The sequence below is a fragment of the Chrysemys picta genome, chromosome 15 (genome assembly GCF_011386835.1).
Source record: "Chrysemys picta bellii isolate R12L10 chromosome 15, ASM1138683v2, whole genome shotgun sequence".
NCBI lineage: Eukaryota > Metazoa > Chordata > Testudines > Emydidae > Chrysemys > Chrysemys picta.
In genome coordinates this window covers 14,216,106-14,235,558 of record NC_088805.1, presented here as the reverse complement: position 1 = coordinate 14,235,558, position 19,453 = coordinate 14,216,106, and the positions used below count along the sequence as shown (strand labels likewise).

The 19,453-nt window shown below is 50.5% G+C and overlaps 1 protein-coding gene across 1 annotated transcript; it reads right to left on the bottom strand.

Moving 5' to 3' along the window:
* Positions 1 to 724: 724 nt before the first annotated feature.
* LOC101932943 (derlin-2) lies at positions 725 to 11,160 on the bottom strand. Its single transcript, XM_005288561.4, has 7 exons — positions 10,856 to 11,160; positions 8,853 to 8,918; positions 8,057 to 8,130; positions 7,328 to 7,421; positions 4,181 to 4,376; positions 3,467 to 3,557; positions 725 to 2,879 (listed from the first exon to the last, which is right to left on the bottom strand). Exons 1-7 carry the CDS (start codon positions 10,946 to 10,948, stop codon positions 2,756 to 2,758), a joined length of 738 nt encoding a protein of 245 aa, XP_005288618.1. The 5' UTR covers positions 10,949 to 11,160; the 3' UTR covers positions 725 to 2,755.
* Between the last annotated feature and the right edge of the window lie 8,293 nt (positions 11,161 to 19,453).

The window sequence follows — 19,453 nt, the reverse complement described above, 5'->3', positions numbered from 1 at the left end:
GGGCTCCTGACAATTGATCCTTCCAATGGCCTAACGCTGGAGTTGTTGGAGCTGCATAGGCTGTTTCCAGCCCTGCTCTTGCTCCCCAGGTCAGCAAGAGCTGGACGTTCACACCTGGTAGGGAGTCCTGTCCTCTAGCTGCTCATGTGGAATAGATCTAATAGGCTTCAAAGGGAATCCTGCCCAGGCCTTGCCTTTTACCAGGGGACTGGGCTTTGTGACTCAGTAGGGGGGGAATAGTGAAGATCATGAAGGAGCTATTTGTTTAGTGCACTCAGTGCGATCAGAACTGGCCCGGTCTGTCTGTAATTATGTCTCAGTGAATGGAGCTTGGTGAGCATGGTATAGTCCATGGCTTCAGTTAGGCTTTGAAGTTCATCTCTGTCTAGTGTCACAGTGTGTTGGTTGGAAGCCAAAGTTGGGGAGAATACCTCAAAATTCCCAGAACCGGTGGTAAGACTAGACTCTGCATTTCAGTTATCTGACTTCTAGTTGCTGAAATTGCATCTTTCCTCCAGTAAAAAGCCGCCACTGTGCATGATCATGTGCAGTCAGTTCCTCCCTTGCAGCTAATGAATGAAGGAACTAAGCTCAGTGGGAATAAAGCTGTATTCGCACATGCTGTTAACGCTTTGGGGCCAGGATTCTAGAAAGCTGGTGAGAATGCAGAGACCTGCTCTTTCCCAGGAGGAGTTTAATTCGGCTGTTTTAAACAAGATACAAATTGTCAGCTTTTTATTTTATTTTTTTTTTAAATAGAATCAAAGCCAAGTTGCCGGCTTGTTGGCGCTTTGCTGGAGCTTGCACTCCTCCTCCTCCTTCTCCAGGAAAACCAAGAGAAAATGTTGCAAGCAGCGCAGATTACATTGACAACCTGACACTGGTGTCATGGTCCTTGTGCTAAAGGAAGCTGTAAAACCTATTCCAGCATAGTCCACCCACGCTTCTAGCATTGTCAGAAATCTCCTTTTAGCATGATTATGCTTCATCTTGCACCATGGCAGCCCCAGGTCATAGCTGTTTGAAAGCCAATAGGTTTCTGTGGCTGGGGGGAGGGAAGAATAAAAATTCATCTGGCAGGGAGTTTGCAGAAGCCATGAACTTGCAAACTCATCAGCTTTATCACTACAGCTTTAACCCTTACACTGACCAACTGTCTGTCCCCCTGCTAGTCTTTGCTGCTTACCTTTCGTCAACAGGTTATTCTAACATGGGGGGGGGAGGAGTCCTACAGCCAAAAGCTGCATTTATACACCACTAAGCTTAGAATTTCAGTGACTCCATGAGTAACTCTCCTTGTGGCCCCCCCACCTCCCCTCCCCTTAAATGGAGCTTGATTACAATGGATTTTTCAGGCCTACTTTGTGGTAAGGAGGCTTCAACCTCTCCTCTGGTAGCAGCACTTGACATAAACAGCAGAGAATTAAGTGATGGGCTGGGGGCTGAGTTTCCTTTGCCTTAAGGCTCCTGCACCATTTTGCTTCAACTAACTCCCTACTAGTTACCGTTTGATTCCAGTGGCTCTGGTTGGTTAGAGTCTTGCAAAGCACTGTGACACAGGCCAGCCCCCCAAAGATGGCTGCATAATTCAAACTTTGTGCTTTGAAAGAAACACTTAGGCCTGATCCAGACACACACTATTCAGCCCTGTTAACTGGTTCAACTCAGTGGGGAACTTTAGTAGGTGAAACCTGTTTAGCTTTCATATGTAATTCACAGGCATTGGCAGTGGTGTAACACAGTGGGCTTTTAAAGCAATGCAACTTGGTGGCTGTAGATAAGGCCTAAAACTTATTGCTTGGCTGTACAGGGGCAAACCTTGTCATGATTTAGTAATTTAACATGCGTCACTGTACCACGACTGGAGGAGACTGGAAGACTTTCAGCTCTGAGCCTTTAGGCAGGTCCTGGAACAAAACTGTGACCGTCACGTTAAGAGGGCCTTGCTGCGGTCTTTAAATATCCTGCATCTCCCTCAGCCTGGCTGGCAGCTGCACTGCTTGTTTCCTTTCCATGCAGCCCTCAAGCTCCTGTCTGTCCTGGCAGTGGGGCTCTTCCCTCATTGGGCAAGTGCACTAGTCTAGGTCGTCCCTTGGTTTGAGCAGAATTTGAAATAACTTGCACCTAGGAATGAAGCCCTGGCTGAGGGCCAGGGCCTAAGTAATAACTGTTCTGCAGAACAGCCCTGGGTGCCTCTTGCCCTACCAGGCACAGCTACACCTTTGAAAAATATACATTTTAATGTAAAGAAGCTGGGAGAATGGAAGGGGAAGGAGCAGAACCCAGGCAATGAGCCATTCTCCAGTCCTGGGGGGGGTGTACACATTACTTCAGCTGAGTGAGACCTAGAGCATCAAGCACCTCCATGGCACAAGCAACAACTGGAGCCTTGTGGGAAGGAGGGTGTACCGAGGAGACAAGTGACTTGGCACACAGCATAGCTGTAGCAGAACTAGATTAGGAAGAATGTTTGAGGCCCAGGGTGCTGTGGGATTTACTGTAGCCAGGGGCCAGCCTCCACCTTGTCCCTACACCACTTCTGTACACCCACATCTACATCACTCCATTCAGTTTGTAAATGACACTCCAGAGAACAACTTGGGAAATAGGTTATCCCCAGGGAACAGTGAGATGTTAATACAGACTAATCTAGTGACCGGAGCTGTTCTTCAGACAGCATCTGTCCATGGCACAGTATCAGTCCAGCAGGCAGGAGAAGAGTTCAGTCATGTGGGGGAGAGCAGGTTCTCCCCCACTATTGAGGTGGCGGTTGCTGCTGCTGGTTCTGGTCTTGGTCAGCAGCTGGCTGGTTCGCTGACTGATCCTCAGGAAGGGGGTTGTAGTTGGGATCCTCTTCAGGAGTGTCAAATACCAGCTTCCTGGCAGGGAACAGGCCCACCCCCAAAAGTGAACAGTAAGAATAAGGTGTGAGAGGGATGAAAGCCACCCTCATCCCTCCTAGGAACCCAACCCACTCTCAGGGACAGCCACATGTACTGCACCAGGGGGGCTTCCATAGTGCCTAGTTCTCAGCGGAGTCAGCGAAACAGCAAATGCATTGCTGGCTGGCTGCCCTCCCCCCTGACTTGATCCAGTTACCTGTGCACTGTACTTAAGTTCTCAAGCCTGCAGCTGCCTTCATGCCATGATACCTTATTGCTCAAGTGTCCAACAAGGGCCACTTCCTTCCATAGGAAACCTGACTCCCAGTAACAAGGGGGTCTGAGTCAGAGCATGTACAGATAGCAGTTAGCACAGTAGTTTGAGGCATGTGGTGCTTTCCACAATAGAGAGGGTTGAATGTGGACAGCTGTCAGCGTTTGCACAGGCTGGCTATGAACTAGCCCGAGTGGGGCTGAGGGTGTTTCCCACCACCGAGGCAGGTTAGCTATTTTGTTATGAAGAAAACCCTTGGACGTGGTGATGATACACCGGACCCAGGAAAGACGACTAGAATTTCACTTACAGGAAGCCTGGAGTGAGCAGCAACTTCTTCCCTCCGGGCTGGTTGGGAAAAACATCTTCAAGGAAGTAATAAATGTGACCCACTGCAATTCCTGTAGAGAAGGTGAAGGCAGATGTGTTACCCTCAGACATGCCTCTTCCCAGGGGGCGGAGTGGGGGACAGCTAGCTAGCTGCTCACTGGAGTTCTGAGACAGGAGAAAAGCTACCGGTAAGCAGCTGTCCCAGGAGACAGCTGCATTGCCTCTGCATACCCAGTTGGGAGAGCCCTGCATGAGTCACCAGTGTGTGTTTCAGGGGGGGGGGGGGGGGGGGAAGAGGGTCACCTTTAGCAAGGGCCATGGCTGCAGAGAACTCTGGGGTATGAACTGGGAGGGCAGAAGGAATGGGGCATGAGTGTCAGCTTAGAGCTCGTTTTCTCCCCACCCCCATTACTGAAGAGCCAGCTGGGGCATTCATAGATGGCACCATCCAGGCTAGTTGTTGGTGCCTCATGGGCACACTACACAGGTGCTATACAAAGTGCACTTAGTTAAACAGCAAGACTGAACTTGTGTGTCTGGCAATCAGACTAGGCCAGCTGTACTCCTCTGAGAAAGGGCATGCCACTACCACGGGTGAACCCAGGCCACGGGATGTAAACCACTGGGGTCACAGCTGGGAGAGCTGTACGCACACAGAAGCCGCCCTTCCTCCGGGCACCCAGTGTCCTCTTACCCAACAAATCAATGATGATGGAATTGCCCAGCAGCAGAGAGAATCCCATCAGAACCCAGGGCAGGAAGGGGGCCTGGAAGTTAAGAAGCCCAAAGAAGTTCATGCGGATGTAAGGGTTCCTGCGGCTCCACACGTACACCAGCATGATGGTGAAAGCCTGGCCCAGGAAGAAGAGGCTGGCAAAGAGGCCGAAGAGCTGAGAGCTACAGAGTCAAGGAGAACAGCACGTTCTGCTTAGGCTACAGACCAGAGCAGCAGGACAGAAGGTGTGACAATCTCATAAGCCCCTGACAAATACCTGAAGTTCTGACAGATTAGATAGATACTTGGGCAGCTGCCTAGGATTTCCGTGTACTGGAGTCAACTACATAAGTGATCGTACACACCAATCCCTCTGCCCAGGCCTACCTCCTCTTCCCCCAGTAGCAAACCATGCATTGGATCAGTGTCATTTACACCTCAGCTACTCTGTGCTCGTGGCACGCAGGGGCTGCGCACCCTCACATCTGCAGTGCACATGCCCCTTCCCTTTCCCAGGACACTGACCTCCCCTGCAGCAGAGGACAATATCCCCTACACTGGACATCGTTTTTCTTTAACGAACTCAGAGAAGTGTTCCATAGCCGGGAAGAGACATGAAACAGCCTGGTACAATAATTAAGGCTTCATCACTAGGCGTTAAGCTTCCAGGGGTGTTAGTATAGCCGAAAACCTCTGTGCAAGATGAGAAGTTGGACATGAGAGGTCCCTTTGGACCTAGGCCTCGTATGAATCTGTGAGCAGGGCCTGTCTGGATGCAGCTAACATGGACACCAAAATGAGTTGACAAGTCACCAGCTATATCCTGCAGAAGTTCATCCCTTTCCCGTGCATGGGGACAGCCCCCCATACTCACCCCTCCGTAACAGTGCCTGCACCAGGAATTAGTCAGCATGCCATTCTGCTGAGGAAGAGCGCTTTCCACCCCAGGGCAGGCATAGCACAAACCGCTGTTATTCCCTTGGAAAACCACCTGGCTCTTCAGGAGCAATGTCCAAACGGATGTTTATTGCTGCTACGGTAAGTGTCCAACCTGCTCAGCTCACAGGAGAACCCTGTTTTGTAAATTCTCTCCTGTAAATCTGCAGATCATGAACGTAGTGTTAGTGGAAGCAGCTTGACTGACAGCAGGGAGCCCCAAGCCCTCTATGAAATCCTTAGAGGCAGCAGCAGGGCGGTTCATTAGCCCCTCCCCATTGCTCTGAAGGGCGTGGTTCTAATATCACCGTGATTCAATACTTCAGCAAAAGAGCTCCAAGCACTTTCCAAGGTGGGTAAGTAGAATTATCCTGCTTTCCCCAAATGGGGAAGCTAGCAGAGAGAGGTCAGCTTGCCTAGAGTCCCAGTGAGTCAGTGCTAGATCCTGAAATAGAAGCCATCTCCACCCACCCCGTGTACCATGCCCTACCCACAAGACCAAGCTGCCTTCCAAGGCTGTGAGGGATAGGAGATCAGTATCCATGCCAAACCCTTCCTTGCGCTTTGCTGAGGATGCCAGTTAGTGCGACACGGTGGTTTTCATTACAGGGACACTGGTGCGGTGGGACCTGGACTGAGAGGAAACTCATCTTCAACAGGGCTCTGAACCACCACCAGAGGATTATAACTACTACCCTGGGCTAGGTCTGAATGGCTGCCCTAGAGAGAGAGATTCTGTATCTCATTACAACGGTTAGACGCCAACCAACTTCTTAAAGTTAAGTTTCATGTTTTGAGCACAAGAGGTGGACCTGACATTTATCAGCATCCAAGCTGATCACACTTGTCCTCTGCAAGAGAGTTCTGTCAAAGATAAACCGTAACCTCTTCTCAATTAGAGCTTTCCCTGGAAGGGAGATAAGTGGGTTGTTTCTAACATGCCAATGGTCCTAAGGCCTAGCTGCGGGTTTGCAGAGGTGAGACTGCTTCACAATCATTTTCTCTGCTGTGCTCAGGGGCTCTGACACAGTCTTGGCAGGTCAAGAGCGTGGACACCACAGATGCGTTAGCATTTGCCTAGCTAAGCACTTACAGACATGCACCAGGATGTCGGAGTCTGCTCAGTATTTGCATATGAAAATACACACAGCTTTAGGGAAAGCACATCTTCTGATACTGCTCGTTTCCATCTGGACACGCGTTTAACACCCTTCTCTGAGTGCACCTTGCAACAGATGGCAGCGGCTTGTCTGCAGAGGGAGTCTGTCGTCCTTCCCAGACATGTTTCTCTTACTTTAAAATGGTTCCAAAGCGTAAAACAATGTTCACACTAGGTACAAAAATCAGAAGTAGCCCTGGTCATGCCCATGAGCTATAACACCACAGCGCAGAGCCTATGGTACACAATCTGCTAAAGATTCAGGGCCAACCTGTCTTCAGCTACATACGTGCAGCTCCTTGGCCAGTCCCACACACTCTGGGAGCTTGGAGCTAAATGTTTTACTGGCTGCTGTCTTCTCTAAATTAACCACATTCCGGTGTGAGAGATATGGGACTAGGAACCTCAGAGCTCAGTAGGGTTACTTAAGGTTTTCACTTAATCTGGGAAGAGCTATATGGCTCCATTTCTGGCTAAGCCTACTGATCGGACAGCTTCCTGAATCCATGATTATACAACATCCCGCTCCCTCACCCCCCTCCCCGCCCAATTATATGCGACTCCTCCAGATACATCAGAGCTCCTGTGGTCAGTGGAAGACACAAAAGTCAACTTTTTGTAGCTAGAGCATAAATCTTAGACGAGTCCTTTCAGGGCCTGGTGAGTATGAACACAGTGTACAACAAAAGGAATTAGCCTGGGGAGTTGCCAGCCCACTATTTGAGAGCCTGCACAGACAGAGGCTGGTGTACGTGAGAAGAGCCATCCCAGGAGCAGAGATTGCATCTGTCAGCCAGGTGGCGCCAGGGTTTGTCTGCCTTAGGAAACATGCGCCTCACATCCTGCAGTCCAAGTTTTGCCACTCTAGGCAGCCATCTGTTCTACTTTATGGTAAAGCCAACCAGAACATAGAGAGGCATACAGAAGAGCTTAAGAAGGTCCTTGGTACAAGGAGTTAGTGGACTAGCATATTCACAGAGTATCATAGGACAGCAGCCCAGAGGGCCATGGCCAACTCAAACAAAGGATACTGTCATGAGAAATCCCCCGAAGAGAAACATGAAGACAAAGTCTGCAGTCCTTCCCCGAAAGGAACCTTCCTCTAGCATTCGGCAATATCTGTACCTGAGAGCAGGAAACAAGAGGGTTTGCAGTATAGGAAACTTAACAGCTGGCTGCCCTGCATCACTGGCTGAGCCACAGGGGTTTGCCGAAAAGCTCCCACAAGAGGTTTCATTAGAGGAAGCTGCCAGCCAGCTGCCCAAGTCCCCGAGCCAGAGCAGTGAGATTCGTCTTGTGTTACCAGACTCAGGGAAAGAGCAGTCACCGCTGTCCAGCATGGCTGCAGAAACCACCCTGCACTGGCAATGGACAGCACAATTACAGGAGCTGGTATAGCTCTGTAGTCTCTGGTGGCAGCTAACATTGCCTGTCTCACTGATACCACACTAGGCATTCCTCAAGGGGGGCTGCCCCAGCCAGACAGGTACTTTGGATGGCAGAGTGAATGAGTGATGGGCTAGCTGGATCTCTTCAGCAGTGAGCTTGGCCATCTCCCATCCCAAGACACCAACAGGCTCTGGAGCGACCCTGTCTGGGAACTGACTTTTCAGTTCAGACTGGTGGAGACTTCAGGAAGGGGAACTCTACAGCCCAGCCCTGCTGATGAGACAAGCCAACTAGATCAGGAAAGTGGGCAAGTGGAGAGTCATATTTAAAACTAAAAGGGAGCAGAAAGTGCTGCTGAGACCAAAGGATACAAAAATATCATGTTGAAAAAGAAACTGAATCCCAAGGGCCCAAAAAAGAGGAAGTTGGTGATCAGCCTCCAGATCTGCAAGAGAAGAGACAGGAGAAGAACGAGATGGACAGCCATATCTCTTCCCCAATTTGGAAGGCCCCCCCGCACCTGGGTGCCTCCAAACAGCCATTTTCCCTGCTAGGTAATCACCCCCACGAAACCAGATGCTGGTATGACCCACCTCCTGTAAATTCCATCTACCCTCTCAGAACCAGACAGTCTTTCCTCCTTGGTGAGTGATATTGCCACACCTTCCCCAAGGGAAGAGACAACTTATGATCCCATCACCCAAGGCAAGACTCCTTTCTAAGGGAGAGCTTCCCCCATCCAGCCCCAAGAGACTAGATGGTCATAAATTTCACCCACCATTCTTCTTGAAAGGGGACTGGAGTGACAGTCTTAGTAGGATCTGAGTAAAACAGGAAAGGGACCTAAAGAACCCACTGTGGCGTGGGGCAGAGAAGGGTGGGGAAAACACTCCTGTCTGACTATAGCCCCGCCTCCACAGCTTCTGCTAGTGGGAAAAAGTCCCACAAGGCCCAGCGGCCACTTTGACCAACAGACGGAGCACAAGAGAGTATCTGGAATAAAGAAGCTCCTCCAGGCCTAGTAGGGCTCCTTGTGATAAGGAAAATAGGGAAGTTGGGCTGGCCTGCTGGCTCCACCTCCAGCTCATGGAATCTCTGGATTATCAGGCTAGGAAGAGAGTGAAGGACTCAGTGGAAAATTAACCCCTTATAAGAAAAGAATCTCACCTGGAACTTTCTGAAAATCAGATCTGGGTTGAAATACAGCTGGAAAGGGGTGATGAATTCTAATTGCTGCAAGAAACCAAGAGAGCGACCATTTAACCCTGGAGTGAGACAGGAGAAGCAGGTCATGCTGCACTTAGTATTGTTTATACAGCACCCAGAGTATGCCAGACTTTGCACCAAGAAACCTGCCACTTAATTTTACACACGATGCCATGCGTGAGAGCATCAAGTGATGCAGTGAGGGACGAGGAGGACAAAGGACACAACAGTTAGGTCACACAGCTACTCAGGGTTGTTATGTAATAACGATGGTTGACAAACCAAGGTAGTTTTTTATTTTTGGGAGGGTGGAAGGGAAGGAAGTGGGCATATAACATCAGGCAAGGTTGGAAGCAGGAAGCTGGAGGGAAAGAGGAATGGGGCCAGGACAGACACAAAGCAGCAGAGGAACAAGGGAAAGAATCAGCAGACAAATGCAGGTGGAATGGTCAGAATCTGTTTCAATGGGAGGATCTGTGTGCAAGCAATTTGGAGCAAAGGCGGAGTTTGCTGGAGACAGAAAGAACCCTGTCACTGGGGGAGTGGAAACGTGGGAAGTGTTTTCAGTGGGGAATGAGCCATTTGCTGCATAAATGGAGCAGTCATTCTCTTTTGCTTTTTGCTGTGCATGCTGCTAGACTTGTATCTGTTGCTTTCTGAGCCCCTTGTTATCATCTGATGCTCTTTATTCAAGCAGGTAGCATCTGGTTTCTGATTTCAGGTGAACACTATATGTCCGTGTATAGAATCGTAGAACTGGAAGGGACCTTGTGAGGTCATCTAGTCCAGTTCCCTGCACTCATGGCAGGACTAAGTATTATCTAGACCAGCCCTGACAGGTGTTTGTCTAACTTGTAGTGTGTAAGGGGGCAAAAACATCAGCCCTCACAAACACATCCTACCTGCCATCCCATGGAGGACATTAAATGCCACCTCTGACAACATGGCTCATTCCAACCCCTACCCAGCAAGGTAAGAGGTGGTCATTTGCAAGGATGGTTCAGGGAAGACATGGTGAGCTGCACACATGACTACTGAAGCATCTACTCCTAGCAGAGTCTGGCCTCAGAGAGCATTACAGATATTGCACCCTGTCTGAGGGTCAAACTTATTTCACTGCCAGCTGATGGTGGGAAAGAAAGAGAGTGTGTGCTTTAGAGAAAATTATGCAAGTGCTGAGAGCCAGAATGCAAGCCCACCAATCCCACTATTAGCAGAATTTAGCCTCACACTAGGGAATAAGCTCTAGAAAAAAAGCTGAAATTCTTGTTGCTCTTTAATTTTTTGAAGGATCCCTGCCACGGAAAGGAAACAAGGAGCAGGCAAACCCACAAACCAAATGTCCAGCTCCGGGGCACACAGTCTGACTCCCTTCCTAGCACTGAGGAGAGGAGCACAATGAAGAGGGACCAGCCTCAGCCCAAATCAGCCCCAGTCCTTCCCACAGCACCCGGTGCGCACGGCAGAGAAAACACAGGACCGGTCACTGGAAAGGAGAATCCAAGGGGCCAGGCCTGCTGCAGGGTCGGGCCGGGCTCGTTAACCGGGGCAGGCTGGGGAGTGTGAACAGCCACGGAGCGATTAAACCCTCGCGTTGGGCTTCGTCCTCAGCGCGCCTGGCCAGACCCCGAACTAGCGGCGCGAGCGATCACCCCAATAGACCGCCCAGGGGCTCCAGTCCCAGGGCACCCGCACAGCAAACCCCTGTCCTCAGGGCGCCGGCCTGAAACATGTCAGAGCCCGGAGCCCGTGTCCACACTGCAGCGCGCACGTGGGCAGGGGCGGGCGGCTGTATGCCCCCCGGGGGGAGAGGGAGACAGCTGGGCAGGGCCGCAGCGAGCTCCCGCAGATGCCGTCCAGCGGAGACCCCGCCTCCCCCCCGGCCCGCCTGGGACCCGCAGCCCGTCCTGGTGCCCAGGGGACCTGGGAGCGGCCACTGCGCGCCCCGCCCCGGCCCCCCTTACCACGGCGGCGGTGGTGAGGACGCAGGCGGTGGTGTAGGCCCGCGTCACGGCCGGGATCCCCAGGTACTCCTGCGTGAAGCCCTGATAGGCCATGGCGCCGCCCGGGGGAGCCGGGTCCGGGGCAGCGGCGGCAGAAAACGGCGCTACGGCCCCTTTAACGCAGCCCTACGGCCGTATCGACAGAGGCACGCTCAGCCCCACCCCCAAGCCTCCGCTCGCCAATCGCTGCGCCAGGGGGAAGTGACAGACAGCGCTGACCAGCCAACCACCGCCTGCCACCCGCCTCCCCAACCCGGAAGAAACTCGCGCTGACTCTAGGGGAATAGAGCGGGTAGCGGCGACAAACCAATCACTGGGAAGCGCAGCTCTGTGGGGGTGGGACAGAGCAGAGAGTGAGGAGGCCCGGAGCCAATGGGAGGGCACGAGTCCTGCCCCTCTTCTGAAAGGGGCAATGTTGTTGTTGTGGCGGGAGAAGAGAGGGCCACGTGTCTGTAACAGGCGGCCAATCAGCGCACCAGAGGGCTACAGCCTCGGACCACCTAGACCAATAGGAAGAGCCCACGCTTGCAGGGGGTGGACGTGGGGGTGGCCTGGGTAGGATGTCCCGATTTTATAGGGACTGTCCCGGTTTTTGGGTCTTTTTTCTTGTATCGGCTCCTGTTACCCCCCAGCCCCTGTCCGAGTTCTCACACTTGCTGTCTGGTCACCCTAGGCCCCGGCTGCCGCTGCCTGGGGGCTTATCGCCGGCTTAGGGGCACCGGGGGGTGGGCGGCAGAGCCCTTTGGAGTTTCCTAGTGTGGTTCAGTCCCCAGGGGTCTGTACTGGGACAGGCGCTGTTCCCTGAGCTGGGAAAAGGGGCAAACAGGGAGGTGGCAACATTTGCAGACGATACAAAATTACTCAAGATTGTTCCGTCCAAAGCTGACTGACAAGAGTTACACAAGGGACCTCACAAAACTGGGTGACTGGGCGACAAAACGGCAGATGAAATTCAATGCTGATAAATGCAAAGTAATGCACATGGCAAAATAGAATCCCACCGATACAGACAAAATGACGGGGTCTAAATCAGCTGTTACCCAGCAAGAACCAGAACTTGGAGTCACTGTGGATCGTTCTCTGGAAATAACCTGCTCCCTGTGCAGCAGCAGTCAAAAAACAAACAGAATGTTAGGAACCATTACAAATGGGATACATAATAAGACAGAAAATATCATATTGTTGCTATATAAATCCGTGGTACGCCCACATATTGAATACTGTATGCAGATGTGGTCGCCCCATCTCAAAAAATATATATTGGAATTGGCAAAGGTACAGAGAAGGGCAACAGAAATGATATGGGGTATGGAATAGCTTCCATATGAGGAGAAATTAAACGAAGACTGGAACTTTTAAGGTTGGAAAAGAGATGACTAAGGGGGGATATGCTAGAGGTCTATAGAATCATGAATGGTGTGAAAAATTGAAGAAGGAAGTGTTATTTACTCCTTCACATAACACAAGAACTAGGGATCACCCAATGAAATTAATAGGCAGCAGATTTCAAACAAACAAAAGAAAGTATTTCTTCACAGTCACCTGTGGAACTCTGCCAGGGGATGTTGTGAAGGCCAAAACTATAACAGGGTTCCAATAAGAACTAAAGTTCATGGAGGATAGGGCCACCAATGGCTATTAGCCAGGGTGGGCAGGGATCCAACACCATATTCTGTGTGTCCCTAGCCTATGTTTGCCAGAAGCTGGGAGTGGGCGATGGGATGAATCACTCAATGATTGCCCAGTTCTATTCATTGCCTCTGAAGTACCTGGTATTGGCCACTGCTGGAAGACAGGACACTGGGGTAGATGGACCATTGGTCTTACGCAGTATGGCCATTCTGATGTTCTTCTATAGAATCCAGATGTTTCTGCCCCCGCTGTAACCCAATACCATACCACTTCCCTCTCAGAGCTGAGTTAAAACCCAGGCGTCCTGATGGGGTCGCCCTCTCTGCAGAGCTAGTAACATTCAAAATTTTAAATCTAATCAGTGTCCCTTAAGTGACTTGCCACAAGATGTCAGAACATGTTAGTATTACAGCTGAGTGGGTCTAATATTTATTTAATTTTCTTTCTTTTACATAGGAATTGGATACAGCACTCCTGTCAGCTAATTGCTAAATTATCTGCCAAAAAACCCTAGAGTTTTCAAGTGCTTAAGTAGCCCCTGGAATCACTGTTAAAATTGCCCCCCACCCCTGCCAAAATCTGAAATGGCACCCCTGGCTGACTTGTCAAAGAACTCTCCCCTGCCCTCCCAGCTCAGCCCTGCTACAACTGGAGTTATGATCACAATGGTCTCGGGCTGTTTTTTAATAAATGAATCATTGGATGTTCCCTATGTCTCCCCCTGCCGCCCAATGTGATACTAGCCTGGGATGGGGGCTGGAGTGTAACATTCAGCAGTAAGTCTGGATTCTGGACCTTCCCATGTAAAAAGGCTTTTCCAAAAAAGAGACTAGGAAAGGCCTAATAGTGCGTCTCAATTTCTCTGACTGGAACATTCTCTGAAGATGTTATTTGCTTACCTAGAATTGCAGCTGTCCCCTGCTGTGATGCTGTTACATAGGATTTGCATCCTCTTTAGAGTCTTTGAATGGGCAATGGAGAGTTAACTTCTGCACCTAGATGCTAGTTTTTAGCCATGATGCACTGATAGTCTAGTCCTAAATCGTAAGAGCTGAGTAAATATATATAGGCACAGCTTACGTACCCACCCCCGAAACGTAATGGCAGTAGTGTAGCACCAATGAAGCCGGCTTTAATGAAGTGCTTCTTAACATTTTTATTAGATCAGCAGAGGGGTCAGAAATGACACAAGCAACTCTGCCCCCCTCTATCCAGGCAGTGGCCTCTGAAAACTACCCAGAGGCATCACACAGCAGAGAGGCAGAGACCCACAGCAACTAAGTGATTTATGGAGGAGATGAAAGGCACTTTCAAAGTTTCCTGAATAGGATGCTCAGTTACAGGTGGACTCTGCACAAGAGCTGAAAGGCCCTGAGGGGGCAAACATGTCATCATTAATCACACTGGTGCTGGAGTGCAGGAGCCTGTGAGCCTTTTGAGGTCATTCCTGCAACATGAGACAGGCAGGGCTGTTCCTAGGATGTAGTGCACTCTCCTGAATGTCATGCCACAAAAGGAGGTTACAAATATTGAACTTCAGTAGATTTGTGATCAGTGCAACCAAACAGTTTGATCAGTTTGGCCTAATGGAAACCTGGCAAAAAAAGCCCACCCCAAACTGGATGATACACAATGACTTTGCTCTTGGTAAAGCTTTAGGGGGAGGATCACAGGGCGCTCTCTCAGATACTCAATGTGCCACACTGTCTAGCCCAGTGGTTCTCAACCTATTTACCATTGTGGGCCGCGGGCCACATCCAATACTACCTGTATGGCCCTGGGGATGTCACAGGAGCTGCAGCTCTGTGCTGATTGGGCCGCAAGTGGCCCGCGGGCCGCAGGGTGAGAACCACTCTAGCCTGTTTCTGTCACCTCACAGGCACACACAGGCTGTTTGCCAGTCACCCCGTGAACCTTTTATTCCTCTGCACGTTTACACACGCAACATAGCACATAGCTCCTTGTACCAGGAGCTTTTCATACAGGCTCAGCCCATCGCACCAGCTGAGCTTCCCCTGGCTTCCTGTTCCTGCTGCTTATAGCCTCCCAATTACATCCTTAGCCCAGCGGTTACCATCTGGGTGCTCAGAATGCCCCAGCCGAAAGTGTTTCATCGCTCCCAGCAGAGCCTGCAGCCTTTTACCTGCTGCAGCAAGGTCAGTGATCAGGTGTTGCTGCCAGCACTCTGTCATAGGGAGGTTTTTTTTTTTAACTGATTCGTACTAAAGAGAAAAAGACCAGTTCCTCTGGTGTAGTAGAGGGAAGGCAGCGCACCAGAGTCAGAGGGAAATAAGTGGTCAGTGTAAACGGGACAAAGTTCACTGGCAGAATAACCACCAGAAACTTTTCAACAACCCTACACTCACCCAGTGCATTTCTGAGACATGCTCCTGCAGTGTCCTTGGGTATCATGGAGATTAGCATTCAGTTCTTGGGGAGGTGGCAGAGAGACTCAGCTCCCTGCATAACCGTGTCAAATATTTTATGAAATGCCCTTTGAAATGAAGATCTGATAAAGGTCTGAGTAAACCTCTTGACATCCATTTATGCTGCAGCGTGATTATGCTTTCCAGAACTCTCCAGTGGAGTCAGAACTAACATTGCAGCCATCCCGGCTTTAGCCACAGGGGAATTGGTCTGGTGTTAAGTTTCTCCATAAGAAGGTAAAGCTGTCACCAGATTCTTAATGAGCCCTGAGATTTCTTTTTAAATCTTCATTAATGGGAAATGAAGTCATCAATTGTGGGAGGGAGGGGTGAAGAATCTCTCCTTTTCACTTCCCCGGCCAGCTGTTTGGTAAAGAACAAAACCCAGCAGGAAAATGAGGATCATGAGGTTAAAGAAAATATGTCAGGGGAGGAATCAAAAATAAGACAAGTGGATACATGTGAAACTGAAACAGTTTAGTGCTAAAAGTGCTGAGTGCCCTCGGTCTGAAATGCTGAGCAGGGCTGGCTCCAGGCACCAGCTTACCAAGCAGGTGCTTGGGGCGGCCACTTTGGAGAGGGGCGGCACGTTCAGCTATTTGGCAGCAATTCGGGGGACGGTCCCTCACTCCCGCTCAGAGCGAAGGACCTCCCGCCGAATTGCCGCCGATCGCGATCGCGGCTTTTTTGTTTGTTTGTTTGTTTGGCTGCTTGGGGCAGCCAAAACCCTGGAGCCGGCCCTGGTGCAGAGGAAGCAGGCTGTGCCTGACAGCTCTGAGGTGGGGATACCTGATGGATGAACTCTGGAGTTGGACTGTGAATTGAGTGAATCCCAGGGATGGAGTGGGGGAAGGATGAACTTGGACCCTGAATTTAACCTGTGTTCATAAATGTTGTTTTGTTGACACAACAATCTTAGTGGGAGTTTGGAGGGACATTGTGCATGGTGCTTAGATACATGCCCTAGACAGCAGACAGACAGGTCGATGAATTAGGTCTCTTCCATCGGGCACATAACTATTAGTTTCCTATCTATTAAATGAACATAAGGCATGGAGAAGGCAAGTGTCCTGCCAAACCTCACCCTAGATGTAAGCGGGGGAAGGTCCCGATATTGTGGGGAACTTTCCTGGCTTATACATGACCCCAGCGAAATGGGCTAACGAAAGGATCTGAGTCCTCGCTCCCACTTCCTTTACCCAGACGCTGTCTAACCTCGAGGGCTCCCCTTCCACTCTCCTGTCTGGCAGTGTCCTCGTAACCCCAACAAGGCTGGGCCCAGGAGTCCTGGGGGGCTCAACCCCCAACCTTGTCGTGGTCACTTAGGCCAGGGGCTAGGATGTCCCCACTCCGGGGTGCTCTCTCTGCACTGGATGCTTCCCTGACCCACTGATTATTCCCTACAGTTCAAAGCAAATACAATTTATTAAACAGTAATCAGTTAAAAAGAATAAGGAAAAAATCAGCCCGCTCTGTCGCACGGGGACATCACAACCAGCGTCTCTGAAATGTCAGGGAAGTTCAGTCTGTTCCTCACAAGTCCCAGGCTCCTTCTCAGCCCCGGCTGTGCTGCAGGGATGCTGCGGGTCAGACACGTGCTCTGGCGGTGGCCACATGCCCTCAGGCTCTAGGTGGCAGGACCCTTCTTCCCAGTGTCACCCCCACCCTGTTGGGGTTACAATCCCCCTCCAAGCCTGGCCTGCAAGGCGTCTTGGCTGGGGGCGTCTCCCTGTGCTGGACCCACTGCCCAGGGTCCCCCTCGCTCTCCCCCGCTGCTCACTGCACCCGGCTCTGGATTGCCTCAGCCCAGCTCCAGCACGCCTGCCGCTGCTGCTCTGCCTCCAGCTCTCTGGCCCCTCTGGATCTGGCCCAGTTCTGCTCCCCAGCTCAGCTCGGGCCCTGCTCTCTCCTTAGCTCGCCCCACTCTGTCTGACCCAGGCAATTCCAGCTCACAGCGAGGACGGGGACCCCCCTTACAACAGTCCCCTACCTAGAGAGTGGCAGAGCTGCAAGTGGAATGCAGGAGGCCCGACTCCCAGCGCCCTGCCTTAACTCCGTCGGACACGGTCTGCTAGAATGAACGATCTCAGTGTCAGAGTTAAAGGCACTGAGTCTTGGTAACTGTAGAGAGGAAAAGTCTAAAAATAAATAAACAAATAAATATTCGGTGCCCAATATAAAAGGCTCGGTCCTTATGGGGAAGGAATGTCTGTTAAGCAGGTTTAACTTTCACAATCTCATTGTTTTTCCTATTTTTCCCTTATATGCAGACTAAAGGGGATAAGTGCTGCTTGTCCACTCTCTTTTTTAAGCTCTTTCTTGCTTTTTGTTTTAAGGGAAGCGCGGGGAGGGAATAAGTAAATGCAGTGAGACGATTGCCACCTAGTGTTGGAAGAAGCAAAAGATGCTAGAGGATGTAGAAATCTTAGGCAGTTTCCTATCCAAACACCAACCCTGCCTGACCTGGCTTCGCTGCTGAGTTCAAACAAGGCTGGGTGCATTCAGGGTAGTATAGCCAGAGACAGTTTTAATCTTTTTACCATCATGTCAACATTTTATGGGATTCAGGAATTATATTTTTCCTCTCTTGCACATTAATACAATTGCACAACAGAGTTACACTCATTTGTGTATGGCTCAATTCTGGCTATTTTTTATAAAGTTAAAACTACAGAGGAAAGAAACCATGTTTATTCAAAAATTAAAATAGAAAATACTGTATGTCAGGGGCTCGCACGAACAGTAACATTGTTCCAGGGCTTCTTGACTGACTCCATCTCTCTGTGGCATTGTCCTATCAGCCCCTGGCCATGAGGGCGGGCTCCAGGCATAGAGCTAATGTTGCTCCCCTCAGCAATAACTTACAGTAGTTCCTCTGCCATTCACTGAGTCCCTCGCCCCTTTGAGGGGAGGTTTGTACAACTGCTGACACTATCTTACTGCGTAGTATCCAGTTCCAGGACCTCTGGGAGCTGCTGTCCACTGAGGTTATGATCCAAATTTCTATAAAACCAGCCTGACTGCTAGATCCAGATCAAAGCTGTTATTAAATGGCCCTTGAAAGATGCACGTTTAGTAGGTCTCTTGGAGCTGATGGACATGCTAATGGCAAAACATTTCCATCTATAACCTTCCCTTGACACATTTGTGCATGAAACAAACAAAACTGCACAGGAGACAGGCAGCCTTGTCAGTGGTACAGTATTACAAAACCACGTTGCAATCCTAACAGCTATTATCAGCTGCACTCAAAAGCTTTGCAGTCAGTACATCAAGCCAGAGGAAAACGTCCCTGTAGCCTAAGAGCCCAAATAATCCCTAGTGCAAGTCCACTAAAGTTACACCTGGGATAAATTTGGTCCTGCATTTCTAAATGAAATATTTCCTGAATGTGCAGCAGCTTTGGGGGAGCGGGAATATCAAGCTCCTCTCTCCAGTTTAACCTGCCTCTAGTCCTTGACCTCTTGCAATCGTTTCTCATGTTTTCTCTCTGTTGTTTGCTTTCGAGGAACTTCTGTGTATCTCTCCAAGGTCACAGGTAAGCCAGCCCCTTCAGGAGGAGCTCAGCATCTTCCTCTTTCCTTTTGTGTTGGACCCAAAATAGCTAAGGGTATGTCTACACTATGAGAGTATTTCGATTGTACTTAAATCGAATATGTGGAATCGATATTACAAAGTGGAACGTGTGTATCCACACTAAGGACCGTAATTCGACTTTGTGAGTCCACACCAACGGGGCAAGCGTCGACATTGGAAGCAGTGCACTGTGAGCATCTATCCCACAGTTCCCGCAGTCCCCGCTGCCCATTAGAATTCTGGGTCGAGCCCCCAATGCCTGCTGGGGAAAAAAAATGTGTTGAGGGTGGTTTTGTGTAACTGTCGTCATCCAACCGTCACTCCCGCCCTCCCTCCCTGAAAGCGCCGGCGGGCAATCAGTTCGCGCACTTTTCTGGTGAGTGACAGCGCGGACGCCACAGCACTGCGAGCATGGAGCTGCAGTTATGGCCATTGTCAACACCTCGCAGCTTATCATCCACCTTTTCCAGAGGCAGATGCTGAGAAATCGGGAGAGGAGGCTACGGCAGCGCGGTGAGGACATGAAGTCTGAGAGTGGCACAGACCTCTCGCAAAGCACGGGACCCCGCGCAGTGAACATCATGGTCACAATGGATCATGCTGATGCTGTGAAATGGCGATTCTGGGCCCGGGAAACAAGCACGGACTGGTGGGACCGCATAGTGCTGCAGGTCTGGGATGAATCACAGTGGCTGCGAAACTTTCGCATGCGGAAGGGAACTTTCCTGGAACTTTGTGAGTTGCTGTCCTCTGCCCTGAAGCGCAAGGACACCCAGATGCGAGCAGCCCTGACTGTCCAGAAGCGAGTGGCCATAGCCCTCTGGAAGCTTGCAACACCAGACAGCTACCGGTCAGTCGCGAATCACTTTGGTGTCGGGAAATCTACCGTGGGGGTTGCTGTGATGCAAGTAGCCAACGCAATCGT